The sequence below is a fragment of the Didymosphaeria variabile genome (genome assembly GCF_027946475.1).
Source record: "Didymosphaeria variabile strain IMI 356815 chromosome Unknown scaffold_8, whole genome shotgun sequence".
NCBI lineage: Eukaryota > Fungi > Ascomycota > Dothideomycetes > Pleosporales > Didymosphaeriaceae > Didymosphaeria > Didymosphaeria variabile.
In genome coordinates this window covers 660,757-684,975 of record NW_026611627.1, presented here as the reverse complement: position 1 = coordinate 684,975, position 24,219 = coordinate 660,757, and the positions used below count along the sequence as shown (strand labels likewise).

General features: G+C 52.2%; 9 protein-coding genes and 2 non-coding genes across 11 annotated transcripts; 4 read left to right on the top strand and 7 right to left on the bottom strand.

Moving 5' to 3' along the window:
* Positions 1 to 1,184: 1,184 nt before the first annotated feature.
* Positions 1,185 to 3,148, bottom strand: MCD1 (sister chromatid cohesion protein 1; the record flags this gene model as incomplete). Its single annotated transcript, XM_056219194.1, has 3 exons — positions 1,185 to 1,463; positions 1,507 to 2,832; positions 2,888 to 3,148. The coding sequence occupies 3 exons, from the start codon at positions 3,146 to 3,148 to the stop codon at positions 1,185 to 1,187; spliced, it is 1,866 nt and encodes a 621-aa protein (XP_056066321.1).
* A 1,093-nt stretch (positions 3,149 to 4,241) lies between these two features.
* PMR1 (High affinity Ca2+/Mn2+ P-type ATPase-like protein) lies at positions 4,242 to 7,528 on the top strand (the record flags this gene model as incomplete). The annotated part of the gene is made up of 4 exons (XM_056219193.1): positions 4,242 to 4,367; positions 4,432 to 5,593; positions 5,643 to 6,932; positions 6,984 to 7,528. The coding sequence occupies 4 exons, from the start codon at positions 4,242 to 4,244 to the stop codon at positions 7,526 to 7,528; spliced, it is 3,123 nt and encodes a 1,040-aa protein (XP_056066320.1).
* A 184-nt stretch (positions 7,529 to 7,712) lies between these two features.
* Positions 7,713 to 8,694, bottom strand: N0V89_010450 (uncharacterized protein; the record flags this gene model as incomplete). The annotated part of the gene is made up of 2 exons (XM_056219192.1): positions 7,713 to 8,153; positions 8,209 to 8,694. The coding sequence occupies 2 exons, from the start codon at positions 8,692 to 8,694 to the stop codon at positions 7,713 to 7,715; spliced, it is 927 nt and encodes a 308-aa protein (XP_056066319.1).
* Positions 8,695 to 9,248: 554 nt separating this feature from the next.
* Positions 9,249 to 10,577, bottom strand: N0V89_010449 (uncharacterized protein; the record flags this gene model as incomplete). The annotated part of the gene is made up of 1 exon (XM_056219191.1): positions 9,249 to 10,577. The coding sequence occupies one exon, from the start codon at positions 10,575 to 10,577 to the stop codon at positions 9,249 to 9,251; it is 1,329 nt and encodes a 442-aa protein (XP_056066318.1).
* Positions 10,578 to 11,196: 619 nt separating this feature from the next.
* On the top strand, positions 11,197 to 11,277 carry N0V89_010448. Its single transcript has one exon. It is a non-coding gene; the product is annotated as a tRNA-Ser (tRNA).
* A 177-nt stretch (positions 11,278 to 11,454) lies between these two features.
* N0V89_010447 (uncharacterized protein) lies at positions 11,455 to 12,511 on the bottom strand (the record flags this gene model as incomplete). The annotated part of the gene is made up of 2 exons (XM_056219190.1): positions 11,455 to 12,455; positions 12,499 to 12,511. The coding sequence occupies 2 exons, from the start codon at positions 12,509 to 12,511 to the stop codon at positions 11,455 to 11,457; spliced, it is 1,014 nt and encodes a 337-aa protein (XP_056066317.1).
* Positions 12,512 to 14,099: 1,588 nt separating this feature from the next.
* On the bottom strand, positions 14,100 to 14,643 carry N0V89_010446 (uncharacterized protein; the record flags this gene model as incomplete). Its single annotated transcript, XM_056219189.1, has 2 exons — positions 14,100 to 14,325; positions 14,387 to 14,643. 2 exons carry the CDS (start codon positions 14,641 to 14,643, stop codon positions 14,100 to 14,102), a joined length of 483 nt encoding a protein of 160 aa, XP_056066316.1.
* A 1,704-nt stretch (positions 14,644 to 16,347) lies between these two features.
* On the bottom strand, positions 16,348 to 19,663 carry N0V89_010445 (uncharacterized protein; the record flags this gene model as incomplete). Its single annotated transcript, XM_056219188.1, has 9 exons — positions 16,348 to 16,538; positions 16,624 to 17,288; positions 17,351 to 17,639; positions 17,693 to 17,711; positions 17,762 to 17,844; positions 18,382 to 18,739; positions 18,790 to 19,359; positions 19,441 to 19,547; positions 19,606 to 19,663. The coding sequence occupies 9 exons, from the start codon at positions 19,661 to 19,663 to the stop codon at positions 16,348 to 16,350; spliced, it is 2,340 nt and encodes a 779-aa protein (XP_056066315.1).
* Positions 19,664 to 20,155: 492 nt separating this feature from the next.
* N0V89_010444 (uncharacterized protein) lies at positions 20,156 to 21,997 on the top strand (the record flags this gene model as incomplete). Its single annotated transcript, XM_056219187.1, has 1 exon — positions 20,156 to 21,997. One exon carries the CDS (start codon positions 20,156 to 20,158, stop codon positions 21,995 to 21,997), a length of 1,842 nt encoding a protein of 613 aa, XP_056066314.1.
* Positions 21,998 to 22,454: 457 nt separating this feature from the next.
* On the bottom strand, positions 22,455 to 22,539 carry N0V89_010443. Its single transcript has one exon. It is a non-coding gene; the product is annotated as a tRNA-Ile (tRNA).
* Positions 22,540 to 23,124: 585 nt separating this feature from the next.
* Positions 23,125 to 24,025, top strand: N0V89_010442 (uncharacterized protein; the record flags this gene model as incomplete). The annotated part of the gene is made up of 2 exons (XM_056219186.1): positions 23,125 to 23,907; positions 23,969 to 24,025. 2 exons carry the CDS (start codon positions 23,125 to 23,127, stop codon positions 24,023 to 24,025), a joined length of 840 nt encoding a protein of 279 aa, XP_056066313.1.
* Positions 24,026 to 24,219: the final 194 nt, after the last annotated feature.

The window sequence follows — 24,219 nt, the reverse complement described above, 5'->3', positions numbered from 1 at the left end:
GTTCTGAGGCAGCGACACTTGAACCATTGGCGGCTCTACGAGAAGTAATGTGACGTCTTTTTGCTTCATAGATGTCGTCCTCATGAGCACCTAGCCATGACCGAGACGAATCAGACGCAACATCTGTGGCCGGTCTCGTGCGTGATGAGCGTCGTCGAGGATTGGTAGAAGCAGTTGAGGCATCCGAGCCAGCGCTTCTGTAAGAAAGAGTCGAACGAGTCTCTGAAGCCGGACTATGGTGTCGCGTACGGCCGAACACGCCGTCGAAAGCGGCTCTGCGGTCTGTCTGTGGATCGTAGCACAGATCAGTATGGAGAGAGACTGCAGAACCGACGGAAGCGGGGAAAGGGAGCTTCGCTTTTCTACCCACCATGCTACGTGTTCACGCAGGGCTGCAGGAGATCCTGGCAAGAATGGCTGAACGGTCAATGAATCTGGTATTGCATGTGCCGGAGTGAATCAAGAACGGAGTTGAAGAGGAGGGGCAGAAAATCTAAGGTCGCGCAGTGTGCGATTCCGTGCATGCTGTCTAGTAACAAACACAGGCGACGTTGTGCGACAAAAAGGCTGTACGTGGGATGCTAAGGCCGTGGTCGTGGATCGAGTCGCAACAACGCTGCGCCTTCCAAAGTATCACTGTGGCGAATGCGGAGGGCATGCAGCTGGAACATGGCAAATGACAGTCGAACAAAGTGCATGGGAGAAAAGAAGACATGGACGACTGCGCGAGACGATAATATTATGTAGCCAGTCATTCACCGCCTCGTGGGTGCAGCGAAATGGTTCACGGCAGGCGATGATGCCCAATGGCTACTTCCCGGTGCCGCGAAGCCAATCCCACGTCCAGCCCTTGCCCGCGCTACTGTACGGCGTCCCCATGTCCGCCGAAACGCTTGCGCTACGCTGCCCACCACGCACAAAATGCTTCGCGACACTGAACTTGAAGCCCCAAAATCACCAAAAGCCAATGGTACGAAGAAACGCATGCATTGATTCGATACGACCATGTTCCGGACACACAAAAATACAGGCGTCCTATCAAAACACTCTGAACACCTGTACAATGATCCACCCCAATTCAACCCAAAGGGTATTCCAACGCCGCTCGCCAATGAATGCTCACCGCAAGCCCGACCCCATATATAAATAAGACCGGCTTTGCGTATATCTACTCGTCTACGCATCTATGCTTCTACAGCGATCTCAGCCGAAGGGATAGGTGCTGCAGACGTAGCAGTCGTCTGAGTGTCGTCTCTAACAGAAGGTCCAGCCTCTGCTGCGGCCGCCGACTTGATGGCCTCGGCGCCGGAGACATCGGTCTCTGCCCATGAGCCCCAGAGGCCGCGCTTGGCACGGATGCGGATGGGTCCGCCGAGCTCGTTGTCGGTGGTCTGCTGCTCAACTTTGATGGCGTCTTTTGTGCCAAGGACGAGGATCTCGTTGAACATGCGGGCGATGTCGGGCTTTGCTGTGGTGGTTTCGGGGGAACATGCCCTGGAAGGAGACGGCTGTGTTCCTGCGTTCTTCCTCACTCGTCTCGGCCGCGTCGCCAAAGACTTGTCGTAGAAGGTGGACAGCGTGCTTGGTCTCTAGGGATACAACACCGCTATCTGCAGGATGGAGGATAGGAGCCGTTGTATCATCAAAGTTGTCCGGGATGGGAGAGAATACGTCCTCCTCTTCTTCTTGAGGAATGAAACCGGGCTCGTCCTCAGGCAGTTGGATATGCTCCTCATCTTCACGAATGGAAATGTCGCCACCAAGTCCGTCCCCTTCTTCAACAATAAGCTGATCCTCTTCGAACTCCAGCTGAGGTGTCGGCTCAGCAGATGCACGTCCTTCGTCGGCGGTAGCGGCGACACCACTATCACGCTTTCGCTTTTGCGCAGGACGAGACACGACCTCCAGCGAGAGGATGCCTCGGAGCTCTGGCGCCCAACCTTGGCTTCGGCCATCTCCAAGAATGCTGGACACAAAGCCGCCTGATTTTTGCATGTTCATGAGAGCCATCAGGAGCGGATCGCGGGGTAAGAATGAAGCAGGTTTGAGGATTTGCTCGCGGTTGTTCTGTTGTTCACGAATTTCCGTGGTAGACAGCTGCGTCTGAGCGTCTTGCTGGATGACCCTTCGTCGTTTGGCGCGGGCTTGGTGCTGCTCTTCCTCTTCCTCCTGCTCGGCTGCAGGTTGGAAAACGCTCACCTCCTGTTCTAGGGCGCGTTCTTCATCTTCACCAAGTTCTGAAAGGGGCGACGCTGAGCGCTCGCGCGCCGGCTCCTCTTCTGGGATAATTGGTTCATCAAAATCGCCCAACTCAGTCATGCCGCCCATAGGAACGTCCGTGTCCGTGATGGTAATGTCGGGTCGGCCAGGTATTTCGGTAAGGTCGTCGCCCATATCAAGTCCAAGATCTTCGGGCTCTTCCAACTCGGCTCCTTTTCCTCCAAGTTCGGTTCCAAACTCTTCTTCCAAAGGTCGCGCAGCCGGCGCGTCACGCCCTATTTCGATACTGGTGCCTTCATCCAATGGAAGGGGGACGTCGAAGTCTTCTCCAAGATCCAAGCCCAAGTCGTCAGAATCGTCCAAGATCTCCGGTTCTGCGCGTCGGGGTTGTTCGATGCTGCCAGAAAGGAATTGACTGCTGTCCATATCCCAATCGGCACCGAGGTTGGGAAGACCCAGGTTCTGTAAGTCCAGAGACTGAGACAGTAGCAATGAGGGGTCAGGCATTGGCGCAAGGAGGTCAATGTCGGTGATAGCATCGGCCAGCATAAGTGCCGCGGGGTTCGCAACATGAGAGTTAGCGGGCAAATCGATGTTTCCAGGCTTGAATGCCTATCATGATGGTCAGTTTCCCAGCTATGGAAGTCTACACGCGAGGCAAACATACCATCTTGATTCTCCAAAGCGCGTCGGTGCAATCATCTAGCAGATAGCGCGCCTTTCTGCTGTAGATGCGCACCACGCCAAACATCAATGAACCACTCAGGCGCAGCGAGAAAGGTGCCTGAGGGCGCATGATCTCGTTGATGTCTTGCTCAATCTTGTCCTGCAGAACTTGCTGCTTGGTGAGCTTCTTCTCAGCATTGGCCGCAAGCCAGACGTGGGCGAGCGGCCCAGAGCGCTGCAGCAATTCGGAAGGATAAAACATGGTGGTGACGATGATAAGCAGTCGAATTGTGGGTGGTGGAGGTATATGCGCGTTGCTGGTTTGTTTTGATCGCGGCGCGTCGGCGATCAGGGTCTACGAGACGTGTTGTTCGCGTGCGCGGGCGGCGTACGTGAAAGCGCCGGGCGCGCGCCGTATTTTCGCAATGGCAGTGAAGGTGGGGAGCGATGGGCGGGCTGGTGGTCGGTGAGCGATGATTGACGACAGTTGCATCCAAGGTTGGGGCTGGCACCACACACAGACGGATGGCTGGGAACGCACGGACCAGGCAGGCAGCAGCCGCGAACATGTAATTCGAGGAGCAAGAGCAAACAGCTTCACAACGCTACCACCATCTTGTAGTATCTCGGTGGATAGTTCAGAATTCGTTACAGGGGCAGTCTGATAGTAATAATACGGCGATCAAGTACAGGAATGCTTTCCGCTTTACACATTCCACCTACGTCAAGACTGCGCAGAGCATAGCTTGCACTCACTGGAGGATACTCCAACATCCTCTGGCATATCATCAGTCCAAAGACGTATTTTTGCATCTTTCGCTTATAAAGTGCGCCAGCCAGAAAGTGACGTGGTGCGCACGTCAAATCACGAAGTCACTGGACGTGGGAAGGCTCGCGGGCATATGCAGCACCCGCATGGCCTAACGCGGCCATGCCAAGACAATGATCCACGACCAGCGACGAACACATCCAAGACAGCCATCCTTGGACATTCACGGAGTCGCTTGCTGGACAGCTGCGTGAGGAGTGGCCACATGATTCTCTGCGCAAGTCCCAAACGCGACATTACTCGTGAAACGGGGCAGGAAGAATTGGACCCCAGTCATCCATCTGAGGCGCTCGGGTCGTGTCTAGCCTACGTTTTAATTCATCAAGCCAGATCGATCAGTCTGAGCCTCAAAGAACCCGGCCCCCCGCCGTCCTTTCGCTCTTACAACTGTTCGCCGCTTGCCGTCTTCTTCACCAGCATCCATGAGATGATCAGTGCTCCCTAAATTCGCCCCGTTGCCGCCCCGACCTCGTACTCGGCCTCCGCTCAGAGCGCCGCGCAACCACTGGCCTTTGGCCATGCAAACATGTCCAGAGTCTCTACGCCGTCGCTACCGCTCTACAACACCTCCAATGGCCCAGACACAGCCTCTCGTGGAGCAACGCCTTTGCTGTCTCCTCCAGAGCCGCCTCAGCGACGAACAACACCATCGGTAGGTTGTCTGGTTGCCCTACCACTGCCCATTGTACATGGTGCTAATCGCAATGATTTTGTAGTCAATAACGTCGCAATTCTCCTTGCTATCCTCCCACGAAACCGCGCGCAAACTCGAAACGTCAGTGACTCGCGGTCTCTCCTCGTCCAGCGCGTCGGCGCGAATCCATACCCATGGGCTCAACGAGCTTCCCCACGAGGACCCTGAGCCACTATGGCTTCGATTTCTCAAACAGTTTAAAGAGACCTTAATATTGCTGTTACTTGGTTCTGCTGCGGTGTCTCTGGTTATGGGAAACCTGGATGATGCCGTCAGCATAGCGGCTGCAGTTACAATCGTCGTAACAGTCGGATTCGTGCAAGAATACCGATCGGAGAAGTCATTGGAGGCATTAAACCAGCTCGTTCCCCATTCCGCCCATGTAATTCGCACTGGAGTGGAGCAGCCTCGAAACGGTCGGGTAGCAAACGGCGTGGGTGCCGGAAACGAAGATATGGATGAGGTCAAGGACACGCCAGCCTCGCTGGAGGCTGCAGAGGGCCGCTCCAATACTATTTCCGCCACCTTGTTGGTACCGGGTGATCTGGTACTATTCCACACCGGTGACCGTATCCCTGCAGACATCAGGATTACCCACGCAGCAGACCTTACGATCGATGAATCCAACCTCACTGGTGAGAACGAACCAGTCCCTAAAACACCAGATACCCTCGAACGCGCGAATGGTATACAAAGGCCCGAGTCTCCTTTCTACGCATCGCCTGCTGCTGGAACCGTTGGCGCCGATATTCGCTTGAACGATCAGAAGAACATTGCTTTCATGGGAACTCTGGTTCGTTCGGGCTACGGGCAAGGCTTGGTGATTGGAACCGGAGGCAACACCGAGTTCGGCGCCATTTCTGCGTCTCTTCAGGAGATCGAAAGCCCGCGTACTCCACTGCAACTTTCGATGGACAGACTTGGGAAAGAGTTGAGCTACATGTCATTTGGCGTCATTGCATTTATCATTCTGCTGGGTTTCTGGAGAGGCTGGGAATTTTTGGAGATGTTCCAGATCGGCGTCTCACTGGCCGTCGCTGCTATTCCTGAGGGTCTACCCATCATTGTTACCGTCACGCTCGCATTGGGCGTGCTCCGTATGTCGAAGCGGGATGCTATTGTGCGACGCTTGCCAAGTGTCGAGACATTGGCCTCCGTCAATGTCGTCTGCAGCGACAAAACAGGTACGTACATACGAAAGATAGTTCTGAGTGGTTGCTAATGGCCTTACAGGCACGTTGACTACGAACCACATGACAGTAACCAAGATCTGGCACTTTGACGAGCCCTCACCTATCGATGTAAAGACGAAGCATGACTCGGAAGCTCTGGACTCTCCTACACGCAATATCTTGCGGATAGGTAACATTGTTAACAACGCACGCCTTGTCGGTCCCCAAGCGGCGTCTACTGCTGCAGTCTTATCTTCTACGATCGGCGACGACAGCTCTGGGGCGAAGAGCCGGTGGGTCGGGCAACCGACCGACATTGCTCTCCTGGACCTTCTCGATGCTTTCAGCGAGGACGATGTAAGGGACAGGATTGGCGCTCGTCTTTACGAGACCCCTTTCAGTTCCGAAAGGAAGTGGATGGGTGTTGTTATCAGCGGAAGTGCAGGTGCGGACCTCGCGCCTGGTCCAGAGGTTGCGTATATCAAGGGTGCTCTAGAGAAAGTGCTCGATCGTTGCGATACTTACGTGACCGCGCAGGGGCACGAGGTACCGTTGGATCAAGGTCGAAAGCAAGAAGCCATCAAGGCTGCTGATGCAATGGCTCAAGATGGTCTAAGGGTGTTAGGCTTCGCAAGTGGCTCGAAATCTGGCCGCAAGGGAAACAGCGGCACCGCATCACCCGCACCTTCTAGCATCTCGGCACTAGGAGATGATGAGCATTATCGAGGCTTAGTGTTTGCTGGGCTTGTTGGCATGAACGACCCTCCTAGGAAAGGTGTGGAAAGGGCCCTACGGCGCTTGATGGCCGGCAAGGTCAAAGTGATCATGATCACTGGAGATGCCGAGACAACGGCCGTCGCAATCGGCAAAAAGCTCGGTATGCCAATCAACATGAACCCGTCCATGGGCCGTTCCGTGATACGAGGCGATGAACTGGATCAGATGAGCGAGGAAGAGCTCTCACAGGCAATTGCAACAACCTCGATATTCGCCCGTACAAGCCCGGAACACAAGTTAAAGATTGTGCGCGCACTACAGGCCCGTGGCGATGTTGTAGCAATGACCGGCGACGGCGTCAATGATGCACCAGCCCTCAAAAAGGCAGACATTGGTATTTCTATGGGACGGCTCGGAACGGATGTCGCCAAAGAAGCTGCGGACATGATCCTTACAGACGACAACTTCGCCACTATTCTCAATGCCATCGAGGAAGGGAAGGGCATCTTCTATAACATTCAGAACTTCATCACTTTCCAGCTCAGTACATCTGCTGCTGCTCTAAGCTTGGTTCTTCTCAGCACCTTCCTCGGTTTCCAGAATCCGCTCAACGCTATGCAGATTCTTTGGATAAGTACGTCTCCCTTACAATAGTGATTCATTGCACCCTTCTAATACATCGTAGATATCCTCATGGACGGACCACCGGCCCAGTCACTTGGCGTTGAACCGGTTGACCCAGCCGTCATGTCGCGACCACCTCGCCCTCGCCACGCACGAGTCCTGACTCGCGCCCTTCTTCAACGTGTGTTACAGTCCGCATCAATCGTAATGCTTGGCACACTTTTTACCTACTACCGTGAAATGGGCGATGATAACGAAATAACCGCCCGCGATACCACCATGACCTTTACCTGCTTTGTCTTATTCGATATGTTCAACGCGCTCACCTGCCGCTCAGAGAGCAAGTCCGTCCTCGCGGGCGAAATCCAAGTCTTTGGTAACAAAATGTTTAATTACGCTGTAGCCGGAAGTCTCGTTGGGCAATTGATGGTTATCTACTTCCCGCCTCTGCAGAGTATCTTCCAGACCGAGGCGCTAGGCCTGATGGACATCGTTCACCTGGTTGCGGTGGCTAGCTGTGTGTTCTGGGCAGATGAGGCGCGCAAGTGGCTGAAGAAGCGGAAGATGACGAGAGGAATGCCAGGCGGTTACAGTGCTAGTGTATGATATAGTGTGTGGAATAGAAGACTCTGGACACGCTTGGATAGCAAGTGGTCTTGGAGGTGGAATAAACAACAGAAGAGCTCATTAGCACATGTACGATTTTCCTATCGTGTGATCAATGCATTTTCGTGGCTCATCACGAACACATCCAATTCCTCGAGCATCAGCATCGCGATACAGCGCCAGCTCACGCTTGACGCTTCACGAGGCCTTCCATCTGTCCCCAAAGCTCGTTTGACGACAATGCCTTCGGCCCCTGAAGTCCAATCCTGCTGAAACCCGGATGTTTGAACTCGCCCATTGCCTTCATTTCATCCACATCCCAGTTACACCACACGAACCTCCCATGCAGGAATCGTGCTTCTTTTGTGGACGCCCACACCGCGAAATCGCCAGATAGCTTGTCTGTGTTCCAAGCGATTGGAGCGTTGGCCCATCTAGACTTCATCACTGATTCGCTCTTGACTGAGCCAGGATGAAAACTGACGATCTGGGCTTCTTCCACCTTGAGAGAGTCAGCTATCCCTTGCATAAGAGCACCCAGAGCGGCTTTGGAGGGTGCGTAGCCAAGCTGAATGGGCTGGGTCGGGCTGATATGTGCAGCACTAGAATTGATACTGACAACCGCCTGCATCCAATCGTCAACACCCGTTATCAAGATTGTTTCGACACAGTGGACATACCTTCCCTGTCCTGCCCTGCTTGAGGAAAAGGCTGGTCAACTCAAGGTTTGTTCGAACGTTCATGTCGAACGTCGCCCAAACCTTGTCCACAAAGTCGTCTTCATCCAACCCATTGGGAACGGTATTGGCAATAGCTGCATTCAAGACCAAAACATCGACTTCGATTCCTTTGCTCTTCAAATCTGCCCACACAGCCTTGGATCCAGTCGAGTCTGCAATATCACACGGATACGTCAATATTTCAAGATCTTCGGGCTTGGGCGCAAGCTTGAGGAGCTCATTTTTGGCCTCCGCAAGCTTTTTTGCTCGCCGCCCGACAATAACCAACCGAGTCGCTCCAGCTTCCGTGAAAGACCTTGAGATCGCAAGGCCGACTCCGCCGGCGCCCCCAGTGATGAAGATAGTGCGGCCGGATTGCGACAGCTCAGGCTGGGTACATGAGATGGAAGCGTAGGTGTCGAGATGATATTGTTTGGTGAAATCCATGGCTGTCTTCTGAATTATGCTGGCTATGACGCTCCATGCCGTGCGAACGCTCCATATATACCTATGATATGTACCGTTATTTGTTGTTCGGGTTCGACTGGCGCTCGGGAGCTTCTAGCGGGGAGATCTATGCCCGTGTTAGCGTCAAGATCGGACTGTTCCAGAGTCCGAGTATGGCGAATCAACTACCGAACGCTATAATCTCATACGAATAACTTATTTCAGGTCATCATGGCGAGTACTTGCCTCGCGTAAAGACATGGGACTTTTTAATGGACCTGGACTCGCCAATACGGTTTTGAATCTCGTATGGAAGCTATTTTAAGCCATGGAAAGACGAGTATATGATCACCTAGATACCAGTCTCTCGGGACTTGCGACTGATATTGGTACCTAGAGAGCGTTCTAAAGACATGTCGAAAAACCGTCTCGATGTTTCATTGTGAGGACTTTGCAATCGGCCTAGCAGCTTATTATCGAGTAATCCAAGCTTCACAAAGACCATACCGGGCTCAGCTTTGAGCTCTGCCGCTATTTTGAGCTTGCAACTTCTGCTACACCCACTTGATTACCCCCTGTATGTCCTCTCCATCCCCTGCACCCTCCTCCTTCAGTTCCTCAATTTGTTTTAACAGCATCTCACTAGTCTCCGGTTCGTACTTCAATGCCTCCCTGAGATATCCCACAGCCGCATCCACATCTCCCATGCCCTTACATGCCTTATGCGCTATGACACTGATGTTCGCCTTGCTCTTCCTCAGCGCAGTCAGCGCCCGCACCACCCCAGCTGTCTTTGGCGTCCCCCATCCGGGCCTCGGACCTAGAAACTCGATCGCCTGTTCAGCGGCCCTTCTTGCATTTGCGAACGCTCCATTGGCACCAGGCGTCCCAGCCGCCGCATCGAGCATCACCTGCACAAGATCCGCGCACACGTTACTGTGAATCAACCACAAACGGTGAATACCATCAAAAGGAGCAGTAGCAAGACAATTTTGGTGATTTTCCCACAGCAGCTCCGCATAGCGTATCGCCATGCGGAATCTTCCCGTTGCTGCGCCCCAGTCGACTTCAGCCCCGTCCGCTCCGTTTACGGCTTCGTACAGCGTAATTTTTCTAAGTATGTCCAGGCGCCCTATGGCCTCGTAGTTGCCTTCCAGCTTCAGGCGTAGCAGTTTGGTCATCTCGGCGGCTACGCCTTGTGTCTTTATGCCCAAGAAAAACGGTCGCGAGAATCCGTCGATATATGGTCGCAGCAGTAGCTTCTGGGCTTGATCCCTTGTATGTGGGAACGTTTCGAGCAGGTTGACGGAAAGCAGGGCTTGCCTGATGCACGTGTAGAATGGTTGACTGTCCTGCGCACCCACCATTGCCTTCAGGCTCGACGCAGGGACAAGGAACGCAGCGTAACTGTCCAGCTCTTTATCGGGCATGAATATGTAATAGTTCAACTCCATTGCAATGGGAGCCTTAGATGCGTTTTTTTGGATGGTCAGATCCCGAGAGCGCAGCTGCGAAACGAATGGCATGGCGATAGATTCCCGTGAGGTGTGGGGCGTTTTGGAGATTGCAATGTGAGAATTGTTGGCGGTCTTAATGATGGTCAAATTACCAGAGCGCAGCTGCGAAATGAATGGCACGGCGGTAGAGTCCGTGTCGAGCGTTTTGGAGATGAAGTCCTTGTCGTTTGTTTTGAGAAGCACAAGAAGTTGCGATTGGAGGAATGAGATGATTTCGGCGTGGATCTGATGGTTTAGGGTAAGAAGAGCGCAGATGTGCGACGCTGGGGCGAGTGTGGAGGATGAGGTGGGGGTATGTGTAAGGAGGTATTTGTAAATCCGCTCGCGAAGCTCGATGGGGATCCCCATTAAAGAGGGACGCGCCATGCTGACTTGACCTGAACTGGGAGTATTATGGGGAGAATATTGTTTGCTGCTGTACTTATATACGTTATGGACATGCGTCCGATTTGAATAGTTGCATCACTAGCGCTACCTAATGTGGAAAAAGCACTAGGCCACCGCATGTCAAAGGTCATCTATTCTTGCGTTAGTCATACGGTTCCAATGACAATATGGGAACGCTTGGGTGTTTTCAATTCTGCTTCCTTTGAGGGGTCGGCACAAAGAAGACCTGAGTTCGAGATCATCTATGGTACCTATGGTATATAGCTAGTCCCTGCCCTGTTCAAAACGTTCCCCGGAACGCACATTACGTCTCAACCTTGATTAATTCTCGTTAGATTGTCCCATTCCAGCTTTGACGGACGAGCTTCAAAACACTATTGTAATACTGTACTACTCATAAAGACAGCATTCCTCGACGATCTTGATTCGACGCTAACCCCCACCGTCCATAATATACCCTTGAGCCGAGCCAATCGCTATCTTAGACAAACCACCTTCAAGTTTTCCGTAAAGTGTCAGGAGCATTCTGGTGATATTTTATTTATCTTAGTTATATATCACAAATGAATGTTGTCTTTTATCAATCACATGATTTAAAGGCATTGTGGCGGAGTGGTTATCGCGCAAGACTAGAAATCTTGTTCCTTCGGGAGCGTCAGTTCGAATCTGGCCAATGTCGATCATTTTTGCTGGTGTAGGGATTAGGAGGAGTGGAAGGGGAATGTTTGAGGTTCCTGTTTCGCGCAGGTGCGCCGGTGAACAACATGGTGAAATGTAAGTGCTAGATAGTTGAAGACTTGCAGTATCCTTCAGTCAGAGTAATAATTACTTATTTGGCTACATAAGTGCATCGAACCTACGAAATCGTGCAAATAATTTTGCCCTTCGTCTTGTTCTCTTCCATCAACTGATGCGCTTCCTGGATCTTCTCCCACGGAAGCACCGTATCGACAAGTATTTTAAATCTTCCGTCTTTGAACCGCGGCAGCGCATGCTCGACCAATTGATCGCGCAGCTTTCCTTGATACTCTTCATCTCTGCTCCTCAAACTGCTACCCACAAATGATATTCTCTTCCTGACGAACGCACTCACGTCTACACCCTCAGGTAGCTTCGAGCCGCCCATAACTGCCAAACTAACGCACACGCCATCCCTCGCAAGCGCGTTGAGATTGTCGCCAAAGTAAGGAGCACCAATGTAGTCCACGATGATATCGACGCCCTTTCCGTCCGTTGCTTTGAGCACCTCCTCAGACCAATTTTGCGTAGTAGTATTGAACGCAGCCGTCGCGCCAAGCTCCTTGACCACGAATTCGCACTTCTCGTCCTGGCGTGCCGTAGCATAAACAGCAGCTGCGCCATCCGCCTTGCTCAGCTGAATCCCCGCAATTGACACACTCGACGCAGCCGCATGCCAGAGAATCGTCTTCCCAGGCGCGAAATGCGAGATGAGATACATCGCCTGTGTCGCCGTGATCCACGTCTCGGGGATCCCCGCGCATTGCTCCCAGCTCAGCTCCGCAGGCTTGCGCACAAGCATGTGCGTGCTGACGGCGATGTACTCTGCGTAGGCACCGCCGTAGGCCAGCCCGAAAACTTCGTCGCCTACGTTGAAGTTTTCGCGGCCGCCACCGCCGGCACCGAGCTCTTCGATTATGCCGCTGAATTCTACGCCGAGTATCTTGGAGGCCTGTGGAGGGACGGGGTACATGCCCTCGCGCTGGAGGAGGTCCATGCGATTGAGGCCAAAGGCTTTGATGCGGACGAGGGCTTGGGAGTCGGCGGGTTTGGGGCGCGGGACCGACGTGATGTGTAGAGCGGATCTTGGGCCTTTTCCGCCCTCGATATCTATGCATTCTGTCAATCGGGTGCTTTTCAAGAGGGTATAGGAGCTACAGACCTACTGCTTTCATTGTGTTCGACATGGTGCTCGTTGGTCTTCGTTCGTAATTGCAATTATGGTATTCGATCTGCAAGGTGAATTATATACTTGGCTATTTCTAAGCAAGGGAGGATTGAGCTATCGAAGAAAAAGTGAAGCCTCGGAAGTGTGGAGCATTTGAATGTGGATGCTGTGGTTCCGAGGCATTTCCGCAGATACGGAATTATCGGTCATGACGTAGCGGGGTAAGTGAGAGCTCACTTAGCCAGAGCGGAGTCCAAACACACGATTCTATTGGCATGCCATACTACATGATGGATTAGCAATTGATTCCTGCTGACCTTCAAAGACGTTGAGATGGCAAATATCTTAAGACTGCGTGCTACAGTGGGACGAGGAGTGTTGGTAAGCAGCAGTGGAGCGGATACTTTTCCGGGCATCAATCTTTGGTCAATGGGCAAAACGACATTGCAAAAGAAGTCCCAGATAGGAAGCTGTCAATATGCCGAACCTACGTTATTTCCAGTGAGGTGCCAGAGGAGTCACCGACGATAGTTAGAGATCTAGGCGCACCTACCTGAAGAGGTCCCTACCCGGTAAGGAGAAATTGTCAGGGAGCAAGAGAAACCTAGTCAGATCTATGCTTGAAGCATAAGGATAGCATAAAGGCAATCGAGCTATCCTCGTGACGACAAACAACGACGATGTTGGTGCGTTACGATGTCAGGATAGGCAGTATTTCATCGCGTCTCCATTAAGCGCTAATGTCTTGAAGAAACGGCGAAAGTACGGTGGGACCTTTCCAGTCTACTGCTCAGTCAACAGATTATCCCTCATGCAGTCGGCAGTGTTTCCATGGTTCGGTTGGCCGGTTCAGTCCCGAGAGAAAGGGACCTGTTAACGAATTGGAGCAGCACGACACGTGCAATTGAGTAGTTGCCTTCGCAGCCTCAAAGTCATCTTTTGCCCGATGACGGGCTCCAGACTATGCTTTCGACCATGTTCGATGTCAATTGCAATACCTGTTCAGGTGTAAGGTTGCTACTGTGAGATGCCGCATAGATGCCACAATCACAAGTCGTCCTGGTCGTTGAGCGGTAGAGGAGGCTTGCTCCCCAAATAGCGTTTGCGAGCAATCTGTCTATCTCGGTCGTGCAACTTATTTTGATATTTTCGTATCCTGGCTAAGCTCTCAAGACAGAAAGAAGACGGAGGACGAAATTCAGAGAGTTTTGGATCATGGGGAAGTTCCCATGGCTGTAGCCGCGAAACTGTAGGCAAACTTCCGCGGATATGGATGCAACAAGTACCCAAGACTTTGGATATCAGAAAGACGAAACGTCAGAGAAGCAAGCTAATATCGTAATATCAGGCAAATGATATTTTTTTTGACTATGACATATATGATGTAATTGTTTCGACCATTTCTGGCCGTCATATATTTTGAGAGCACTTCGGCCTTCAGTGTGACTTCGTTGAGCTATTCGCCCCACCACGTTACAATCTGAAGCACGAAAGCATCGAAGAACAGTAGGATATAGAATCCTCGATCTACATGCACATCATCCCGAACCAATCCTCACTCTCATTAGACCGAGCCCTTCCCTAACACACCCCACTTAATGGGACTGATCGCAGAAGCCATTGCCAGGCGGCACAGGAAAGCCACACTGGTTCAAATGGTTCCTGCACGGGATATCCGCCGGACTCGGGGATCCCTCCGCAATCAACTTGACATGTCCAATGCCAAAGCCCGTGTCGATGTTCACGCACTTCTGGCCATCGTCAGGGTGGCACCCGTCATCCACAGTACCGACGTTTTTCGTGTAGTAGTTCGCGCAGTACCTATAGTTCGTGGTCAACACAGGTAATCTCACTGTTATTGTCTACAGTCTACAGTACGTACGCGCAGGTAGGCTGGTCGAAGATATCGTTTGTGTTCTTCTTGAGGAGGACGGTCGCCCAGCCGATGACGAGCATGCTGGTGGGCTTTTGGTTGTCGTCTTTGAAGTTGGCGTCCGCGTTGTTGCCGGATTCGTCGGCAACGGTGAGCGTGTCGCCGATTTTGTTGGCCGGGTCGCAGTCGAGGCCCGTGAAGAGGGTGACTTCGGCGGCTTTGGTGAAAGCCGCGAGAGCGAGGACGGTGGAGAGGGTGAACTTCATGGTGGAGGTTTGATGGAAGCTTGTATGTAATGATTGGGTTTGAAATGTGGGATATGTTTTGAGACGGAAAGACCTTGGGTTTATATACCTGAAGAGTACTCGATCCGATCATGGCCGGACGATTTCGGGAGACACTGAATGTCACTGTTGGATTGAGTGGATCCCATGGCACTGTTCACTATGGTGGATCATGATGCTGTCCAAGGTACACTGTTCCTCAATCTCAGTGTTCGCTTCTCCTAGTACTCCAGCCTCGCGCTATATCAGTAGCAAAATCCAAGGCACCTTAGAGAAGCTTAGCACTGTGGACCGCCGGACTTGGCGAGCTTAACGCAGTGCTCCGGATGCATGCAGCAATTGGGGTCGATTCGGTGCGAACGGTAGCCTCAGCTTTGCCAATGATATTGCCGATTGCGTGTATCAATTTGAAGAGCTTGGTATACCAAATCAAAAGTATCTTGGTGCCAGATTCATTGAAATTCTTTGCTCACAATGAAAGCGACCCCAACCGAGAAGTCGAAACAAGGCAAAAAGTACAGTGTACGCAATGAACAACGAAATGAGATCGCCATTTGCCCGGTAGAACGACTGCTAGCTTACGGCGTCCTCTAAGCCAAGGGATATAGTATCGTGCACTGTCCTGTTCCTAGCGTCTAGTGTACCAACACCGCCTCGTCTCGTGGGGTCGGATACACTATCTAAGTGACGTATGTCGTATTCAACGCAGATCCCCATGCTTGGCACAATGTCCCCAGGAGAAAAAATCGGGGCTTTCCTAAAAAAGACCCGTCATGGGGCTGGAATGACATGCGTGGGTTGTGGGGTGGAGCAGAGCCTCATGGTCGGACCGAATGGTCTACGGTCACATCACTCCGATACGAATGCCAGCGTGAAAAAAATGCAAATCACAGAAAGCTCGGGCAGTATTAGAGGATTCGGAGTTCGAATCTGATCTCGCATCGAGGTACATCGCAAGCAAGCCAGTAGACGTTGTTCATTCTATCAGTGCTGCCCGTAACTCTTCTCCGAGCAAATAATCCAGCGTCATTCATTACACTATTTTCATTACACCTATCAGTGTGCCAGGAAATTGACTCTGATTTTATAGCCTTGTTGCCTAGGTATGCACTCTCGGTACCTGCATCACCCCGTAAACCTTTCTGGTGTCTGGTGTCCAAGGCACCTGATAATACCCCCATTGGCAATTCTCTAGCTTTCACCGCCATGTATACCGCACTATGCCGTCCTTCTGGATTTGTGCATTGCGTGATGCTGTGGCGTGCAGGACTACGCGATCACTCCTCAAACCGACAGTTTGCTACCCGACGATTGTTCCTGCCGCAGCAGCTTTCCAATATCGCATTTCCCAGATCCGCATCCCTCTCTTCACCAAGGGTGAGCAGCCACGTCGACTCGAAGCATGTCTGTTCCTATCGTTATCACACCGATAGCACACACGTCAGGACGCGATTTGAATGGCTTGGAGGCGATCAAGCCAAGCAATAACTACTCATGCTAATTTCGGATTCAGATTGCCTCACCTCTTTCTTGAGCCACAGTACAACACCCACATACACCAAACATAACTCAAAAACCCGACCATCTCATCAATGCTCACCACAACACCACTTCAATGCCCCCACAACACCACGTCGATGCTCATAACAACACCACCTCAACGCTCACACGAAGCCTCACAACAACCTAGCTACTCGCATAGGCACACTTGCCCAAGTCTATCTTCTGCGCCTTCGTCTCCGGCCTGATATCGAAATCAAAAATATCCATCGGTAGCCCAATAGTCGTGCAAGCATTCGGAATATCAACGATACCCGCAATATGCCCTTGGATAGGCGCACACGATAGCAGTAGATAAATCTGGTAGTCGTCGTAGCCTGCAGTCCGCACGTCAGCCATGTCCACCTGTTCAGACCTCGCATCCCCTCCCGCTTGAAAGAAAGTAAGAAAAGGATCGCTCACCATATCGCTTCAAGTACTCGATGACCCTGAGACAGGTTTGTCGGTAAGCTACCGTAGCATCCAAGTAATGCTGCTTCCCCTTCTCATCCACGCTAAAACCCTCAAAATACAACATCCTGCCAGGTCCAAACTGCGGCTCCACAGGCCCAGGGATGTAAATCGGGCTCTTCATGCCAAGCTGAGCAACGCCGTCTTTCATCACTGTGCACTTCACTGTGATGACGCCGGCCATCTCGATTGCGCCGCAGAAGCTGATTTCTCCGTCGCCCTGCGAAAAATGTAGGTCGCCCACGCTGAACTTCGCCCCTTTGACGTGCACGGGTAGATAGACCTTGGAGCCGCGGGAGAGGTTCTTGATATCGCAGTTTCCGCCGTGTTCGGGGCGGCCGGGGATTGTGCGTGCGCCTTCCTTGCCTATTTTCTTTTTGATATCATCTGAGGCGGTGCCGGCATGCACGTTCTGAGGCTCGGGAGGCTGCGCGACAATCTTGTCGAGATGGCTGTGTGTTGAGATGAGCTCGGCTTCGCGGGTGTTCCAGGTCTCTAGAATTTCTTGCGAAGGCGCGCAGCCCAAAATGCCTGGGTGGATGAGGCCTGCGAAGCGGACACCGGGGATGTGGCGAGAGGAACAGAATATGCCTTCGAAGTCCCAGATTGCTTTTGCGCTATAGTTTCTCGCCTTAGTACGTGTTTTGACCGGAAGCATGAGTATGTGGGTGATACGTACGGCTTCGGATAGATCTCGTCGAGGAAACCACCCCCGTTTTCTCTCGAAAAGATACCAGTGAATCCCCACGGTTGCTCTTGAAGTGGCTGCACGTCTTGAATTTCTACTAGGAGTACATCGCCCGGCTCAGCGGTTTCGATATCGAAGGGCCCGGTTAGGTAGTGAATTTTCGTAAGGTCAACATCGCGGACGTCATCTGCAGAATCGTTGTTTCCGATTTGGCCGCCAGTCCAGTCCAAACATTCAATCTTGACAACTTCTCCGTTCTTGATGGTGCCGACGGAGGGGACTATGCGCCAATCAGCCGTCTAGCTTAGTAGTGAGGTGTGGTTGCATATATACCGTCTGGGTGCCAGCGATTCTAGTCAAAGTTAGAACTAGAGTTCATATTTTTAGTGAGATGTAACTCACATGAAGCACCTTTTGCTCTGGTGGTGGCGTATCCAGAGATACTTTCGCGGCGTAGCGGATTTCTTGTTTACCCATGGTCGTCTCTGCAACCGTTTGTTAAGAAAGATCTTCACGATGACTCAATAAGATTGGAGTAAGAAGCTGTATTATATTGCTTGTTGGCTGTCAAGGCACGCGGGGTCTTGCAATGTTTTAAATGCATGATAGCTGCGGGGAAACCCACTGCTCTCGTCATACAATCGATACGACAGCCCAGGCTCATTCTCCGAGGAAGCAGATCAAGCTATCACCCGCGGCTGGGGGAGCGGAAGCTGATAAGCTGAGATACCAGAGCTGTTACGTATCCCAAGCTTGAGCTTCTGCGGATAGAGCTCGGAGCTTGGCTCCTAGCAACGGCCCCGCAGCGGGGTATACCACCGAACAGCGGCAGGTATGCGCGTGGAACATCCGACGCGAGAAGCTTATCAGCAAACATATGCGCAGGCGAAATCGTGGCGTAAAGGGAATTAAAGTTGTCGATACTCTCGTTTACTCTCGTTCGTTGTTTGTCATTCTTCGGTCGTAAACTTATGCGCGACCTAAGGGAAAACCCCGTCGCTAGCAACGGTGGATGTCCTAACTAAAGGTTTTGCGAGGCGTTTGTCGAACTTCTGATCGAAACTTGTCCTTTGCCATCTCAATATTGTATGCATCCATATCATGCCATGGCAGATTGAGAAATTCATGCTTGTTCTTCCATCTAACATCCTCCTGCTTGAAACCTTCAGCCTCTGAAGGAGCTGGCGGAGGCTCAGTGATCTTGGTAATCAAGTAGGCTGTTGAGGCTTCCGCTAGTCCATAGATCAGGACTCCAACCAAGGGTATCTTGACGAAGACGTAGAAGCCGAGTCCAAAGCCGAACAGTACGCCGGCTCGATCTTTGAACCACAATTGCTTTTGTTCTTTTGAATAGCGTACCCGCGCAAAGTAAGGCTCCAACTAGAACAAAGTCAGGAGAGACACTGGCTTTTTTGAAGGGCCATACTTACCAATTCGCGCATGAGAGTCCGGGAAGAGAAATATGATTGCAAGAAGGATATCAAGTATCGCCGTGGCATCACAAGCGATACTGCAAATATAGCTACAGCTGGCTGCGGACCAACAGATTTTTGGAAGGTATAGAAACTGGCTGCGGGAAGCACGAAGCGGCCGACGTAGGGAACGTATGACAGAGCCAGTACAGCGAGTGAAATGCCAGCCTTGCGTCCGTATCTGATGGCGAAAGCGGTGATGGCTTGTTTGAGAGGCGTCTTGGTTTCGTTCTTGAGGCCATGTGTTTGGTACATATTCAGATTGGGATAGTACATTGCGCGGAGGTTACGAGGATCTTCGGACTTGTGCTTCTGGATGTATGTTTGGTCGACCCAATGCAGGGAATCCATAAACATCTGGTCGAGAGTCGGAGTGATGTATCGCATGAGCGTCATCAAAAAGAAGGGCACTTGAAGAACGGAGTGCTCGAGGAAATGGAGACCGTCCGCCACAGCATTGTCCCAATGAGCGTGGTCCATATCTACAATGAAGGCTAACATCCATAATAGGCTTCTGACGCCGACAATCTATGATTTTGTTAGCCACAAGATGATGCTGTGGGCTGCGACTTGAGCCTGCAGGTGGCTGCAAACTATATGAGAGCTTACTGGTATCGAAACAAGAATACGGATAGCGACGCCTGCAGCAACGGCCAATGCAGCTTGACGATAGTGTTTTGAGGTGAACAATGCCGGGTTCTGGAGGGCGCGGTTTACTAGAGCGTGTTAATCTCAGTCAAGGATGATGTAACTGCTCGTTGCAAGAAGATATACCTCCAACAAGAGTGAGCTGGGCGCCCCTCAGTATGGCATTGGGGTCGAAGTTGGACATGATCGCGTGCTCTCGTCGGCTCTGTGACCGGGGGTGATTTGAATGTGGGAGATCAAACGATTCACAGCTGTAGGATTGCTGGGAACCGGTGGGACGCGACTAATGACGTACGCGCCGGGCCAAAGCGCAGCAGCCTATGGGAGTGCAGGGACTCGATCACTCTTTGTCCTCTTTGTCCGGAGGCTTGTCCGCCCATCCATTGTGTTTGTTTGGCATTCTGCGCATAACGAGCTTTTTCCCCTTCCTTCATCATTGCGGGTGTCTGAAGCCGTGCAGAACAGACAGGCACGGCCAGGCGCTGTCGACTGACCAGCTTGAAACCCTTCTTCAGACTTTAGCGCGCAACCTTGCGCGCCGCACTGCAACTCGGACATTGCCCTCTCGCTGTTCGTCCATTCATACTCTTACTAGCCACAGACCAGCACCAGTACTCTCGCTCGACCTTTCGCCTGAACCATCGAAGGACAGAAATGCCACCTTGAGCTTTCGACTATGGCTTCTCAGGCGCCGGCATCCAGGCCAGCGCCGCCCGCTGTCTCGAATGCAACCGTCCGCCGCTCCTTTACGCTCCCCGCGCGCATCGCGACCAAGTCGCCTTCGCCCGCGCCTGCCTCCAGCACCGACGGGATAGAAACCCTGTTCGTGTGCACTTCTACCAAGATCGTATCGTTTACGGCCTCGGCGTCGTCAAGACGAGCATCGCCATCGCGGCGGCACAGCGCCAACCACGACGATGCCGCGCCTTCTATACCCTGGAGATCAACAACGGAGCGCACGTTAGCAGTTGGTGAGCAAGATGGTCGCGTGCTGTTGCCGCTACTGACCGAGAATGCAGGCCCGCTGCGTATCTATCGCGTGACATCCTCCAATGTCTCATTCCTCAACTCCGGGAACCTCCTACACACCATCTTTCCAAGATCTCAATGTTGGTGCGTCGACGGCGATTCTGTTTTCGTGCTACGTGTACGGCAAGACGCATACTATCGCATAGAACTGCCGCACGAGACTGCAGAAGATAAAGAAAAGGTGCAAGACTTTAAGAAGGTCCTTGGGCAGGTACTGCAATACGAAAGAACACGGTGCCCATTCACACGCGGTTTCGAAGTAGAGCTGCCCGAGCGTCCGAAATCGCCGCCGCGCAGACGACCCAAAAAGCCAGCCGAAAAGGCCAAAAAGTGGACGTTCGATAAGACGTGGATGCCAGAGGACGGCTCGCGGCCTTGTACGCCTATATTGGAAGGTTCCGACGCGGGTACCGCGTCATCATTCGAAGAGGACGACACTTCGAGCATCTGCACTGATAGGAGCGAACCAAGGCCTGACACTCCTGCTACAGCTTTGGAAGTTACCCCACCCAAGCCCACACTGAAGCCTATGCCCGCACGACGACTGTCAGTCGCCGAACGCACAAGAACTTTCGAAGAGAAGAGGTCTGTCACTGCACCTATAGCACAAATGGCCCATCGACTATCATTCTCGAGCGAAGCCGTTCCTGAGGAAGTTGCACTAGGACACAAGGTAGGGAAGGAAAGAGACGAGCCGGGCCCGCCGGTAAGATCAGCCCTGGAGAGGATGGAGTCTACAGATGCACAGAGCATAGTCTCCACCGTTGACTCGTTCTATTCGATCGAATCATCGACTCAGAGTAGTCCCACCCCTCCGTTCTTGGACGCCGAAGGCGAGTCTGCCAATCCGTGGGCTGGTGAACTAAGCACTGCGCACGGAGAAGATCGGGGTCGTAGCAAGCACCGCCGACAGGCGTCAGAATTGACAGTCCGGCAATCTTCCACGCATACGGCTGAAGAAGCTCCAGTCACTCCGACCGACGACCACGCTACCTCAGCACCCACGATTCGCCTATCGCCGGCGCCTTCTACACCTCCGCTTGTGAGTGATTCGGATGACGACAGCCTCGGTCTGCCATCATTGGACTTAGCCACTCCACCCGATGCGATCCGAATGAAACGCCTCACAGGTGCTACACAAAAACGTGCCTTTTCCCCGATGCCGGCTCCACAGAACTTGTTCTGCCCGCCAACTAACGGCCCTCGGAAGCAGTTCACAACAGCACTTATCCGAAAGACAGCCGAAATAGTCCTCGGACCGCCGGCGCACCTCGTTTCGCTCATGCTACGCATCGCAGCTAAGATCTCCGATGGCGTGTTTAGCTTCAACACCTACCGTCTTCGCAATATTACCGAGAGTATCCCGGGATCGTGGCTGTCCGACGATGAGGAGGAGGATTGGGCCGATGAAGACGACTTTGGCATCCCTCTGCGCAACCTTGATGAGTGTGCTTCGAGACGTAAAGGCTTCGTTGGCGACGTCGACTAGGATTACGTCGACTATGGCCTCTAACAGTGAGGTGCACACCTTTGCATATTCTCTTTCATGATACCAGGCGTATATTGTTGCATTCCCTGGACGGATTTCCTATGGTTGCGTTATGGTACGATATCAATGTCTTTTGGTGAACGATACTTGCTTGTAATACATAGCGTCTTTGAGGAAGCATAGCGTCATGACCTGCAGCATCGCGGCCGGATGAATGGAACACATCACTATCTATACGCTCTTGTAACTAATGGCTACTAATCATCTACAGATTGATAATATCTTGAGCAGAGTCAACAAAAGTAAAAGGGCTTTGCTACTTTAACCAAACAGGAACAGGGTTTGGTGACTGTCCAACGACCGCCCGGTTCTTGACCCCGTTCGAACATCTAGTATTCGATCAAAAAGAACGAGCGAGAACGCTTAGATGAAGGAGTCCATCGCAGGAACAAAATGATGGTCAGTACGGGGGTCGAACCCGCGACCTTGGCGTTAACATTTGGATATTAGCACCACGCTCTAACCAACTGAGCTAACCGACCGTTGGTCTTGTTCAATTGATGAAACTTGTGTTGAATGTGGTCTTAATATAGCCGGCAATATCATAACAAGGAGAACGTGAGTTCGAGCGCACGAAGGTCGTGGCGATTAGGAGCTGAATTTTCATCTAACATGACTGTGGTGGACGCTATGGGTGGGGTAGTGGGGTATTCCAGTTGGACACAAGAACCTATGCGGCGGCTGACTGGACAGTGATTCCTGCGGTACGAAACACTGCTCATCTTCTTTGCGATTGGTAGTTGTACTCTGTATCTTGGGGCGAGACTCGATGTATGGGAGCCTAAAGCGATATATCTTTTTCCTGTGCTTGGTCATGTATTGCTTCTCTTTCAAGTTGACGCTCGTGGCAGGGGTGATTCCTATGTCCGGCTAATGTCCGAACTGGGAAATCGCGATGACACTTAGACTTTCGCAAGCTTACACAGTACATCCACACCCCACTTTTCAATCACGTTCGCAAGCAGGAAAACATAGGGACTCTGGATATTGTCAATGCACTAGTGATAGATGAGGGTACTGATTTCTTACAGTGACGCTGGCATTCCTACAAATGAGCGCTACGCAAGATGGAAGTCGAAGAGGATACTTGGGCTCGACTAGAGCTGGACAATGTCCACCATGCGGCAACGGAGCAGATTGACTGGTCCAGCTTTGTCAATCTCGAATATGACCCTACCCGCCCTATTGCTCCGACTGCAGGCCAACTAGCAACAGCTGAACCGGTCCCGCAAAAGATTTCGAATGATTTACAAGTCTCCAGTGGCGACCATAGTGCACCTAACACAGAGGATGTGTCTGCATTTGCGACGCTCGACTTCCCTACCTTGGAGGAATGGTGGGCTGAGCTGCCGAATGAGATTCAGTCTGGTGATTGGGTCTCGCCAGCCGACACAGCTGTATTCTCAGGGAATACGCCCCATTCAGATTCAAATTCATCGTCCTATGCCGAAGAGTATTTACTGAAAGAAGGCGAGGGAAGGACTGAAAAGAAAACTCGGCGCATGCCGCCAGAGGCGAGGCGCCTGCTCACGAATTGCTTCGAACGTCATAGAGAAGATCCGTACATCCCAAAGGGTGAGGTCCAGCGACTAGCGACAGACACTGGTCTGTCGATTCGACAGGTACAGATATTTTTCGCCAATGCTAGGGCGCGAAAGCTGCCTGGTCCTTCTACACAGAGCAAAGGCGTAGACATCCCGGCTCCTCCAGACCAGCAAGGGCCCATGGAGCGTTTCCTTTCCAGTTCCCCAGAAGATGAAGGCATCTCCGAAGACGCCGTACGGACAGCAGCCAATGTGATGAACAGACCCATCAAGCCAGCCCGTTCGAGGAAAGGCAGAACCCCGTCGGTTCGTAGTAGCTCCCAAAGCTCAACCTCCAACTCCTCGTCTGCAAGCATGGACTCTTTAGACAGCCGCGGCTCTCGCAAAGGGCGCAAAAGACAGCGCGAGCCCTCTCATAACGTAGCTAAAACGATCTTCCGAAAGCCTTCAAGTCCTTCCCGGAAGTATCAGTGCACATTTTGCACCCACGATTTCGAACAAAAGTACGATTGGAAGCGCCATGAAGAGTCGGTACATTTCCCGCAGAAAGAATGGGTTTGTATGCCGAATGGGCCTGTGGAAGGCTCCCAATGCGTCTTTTGCGGTCTAGAGAATGTA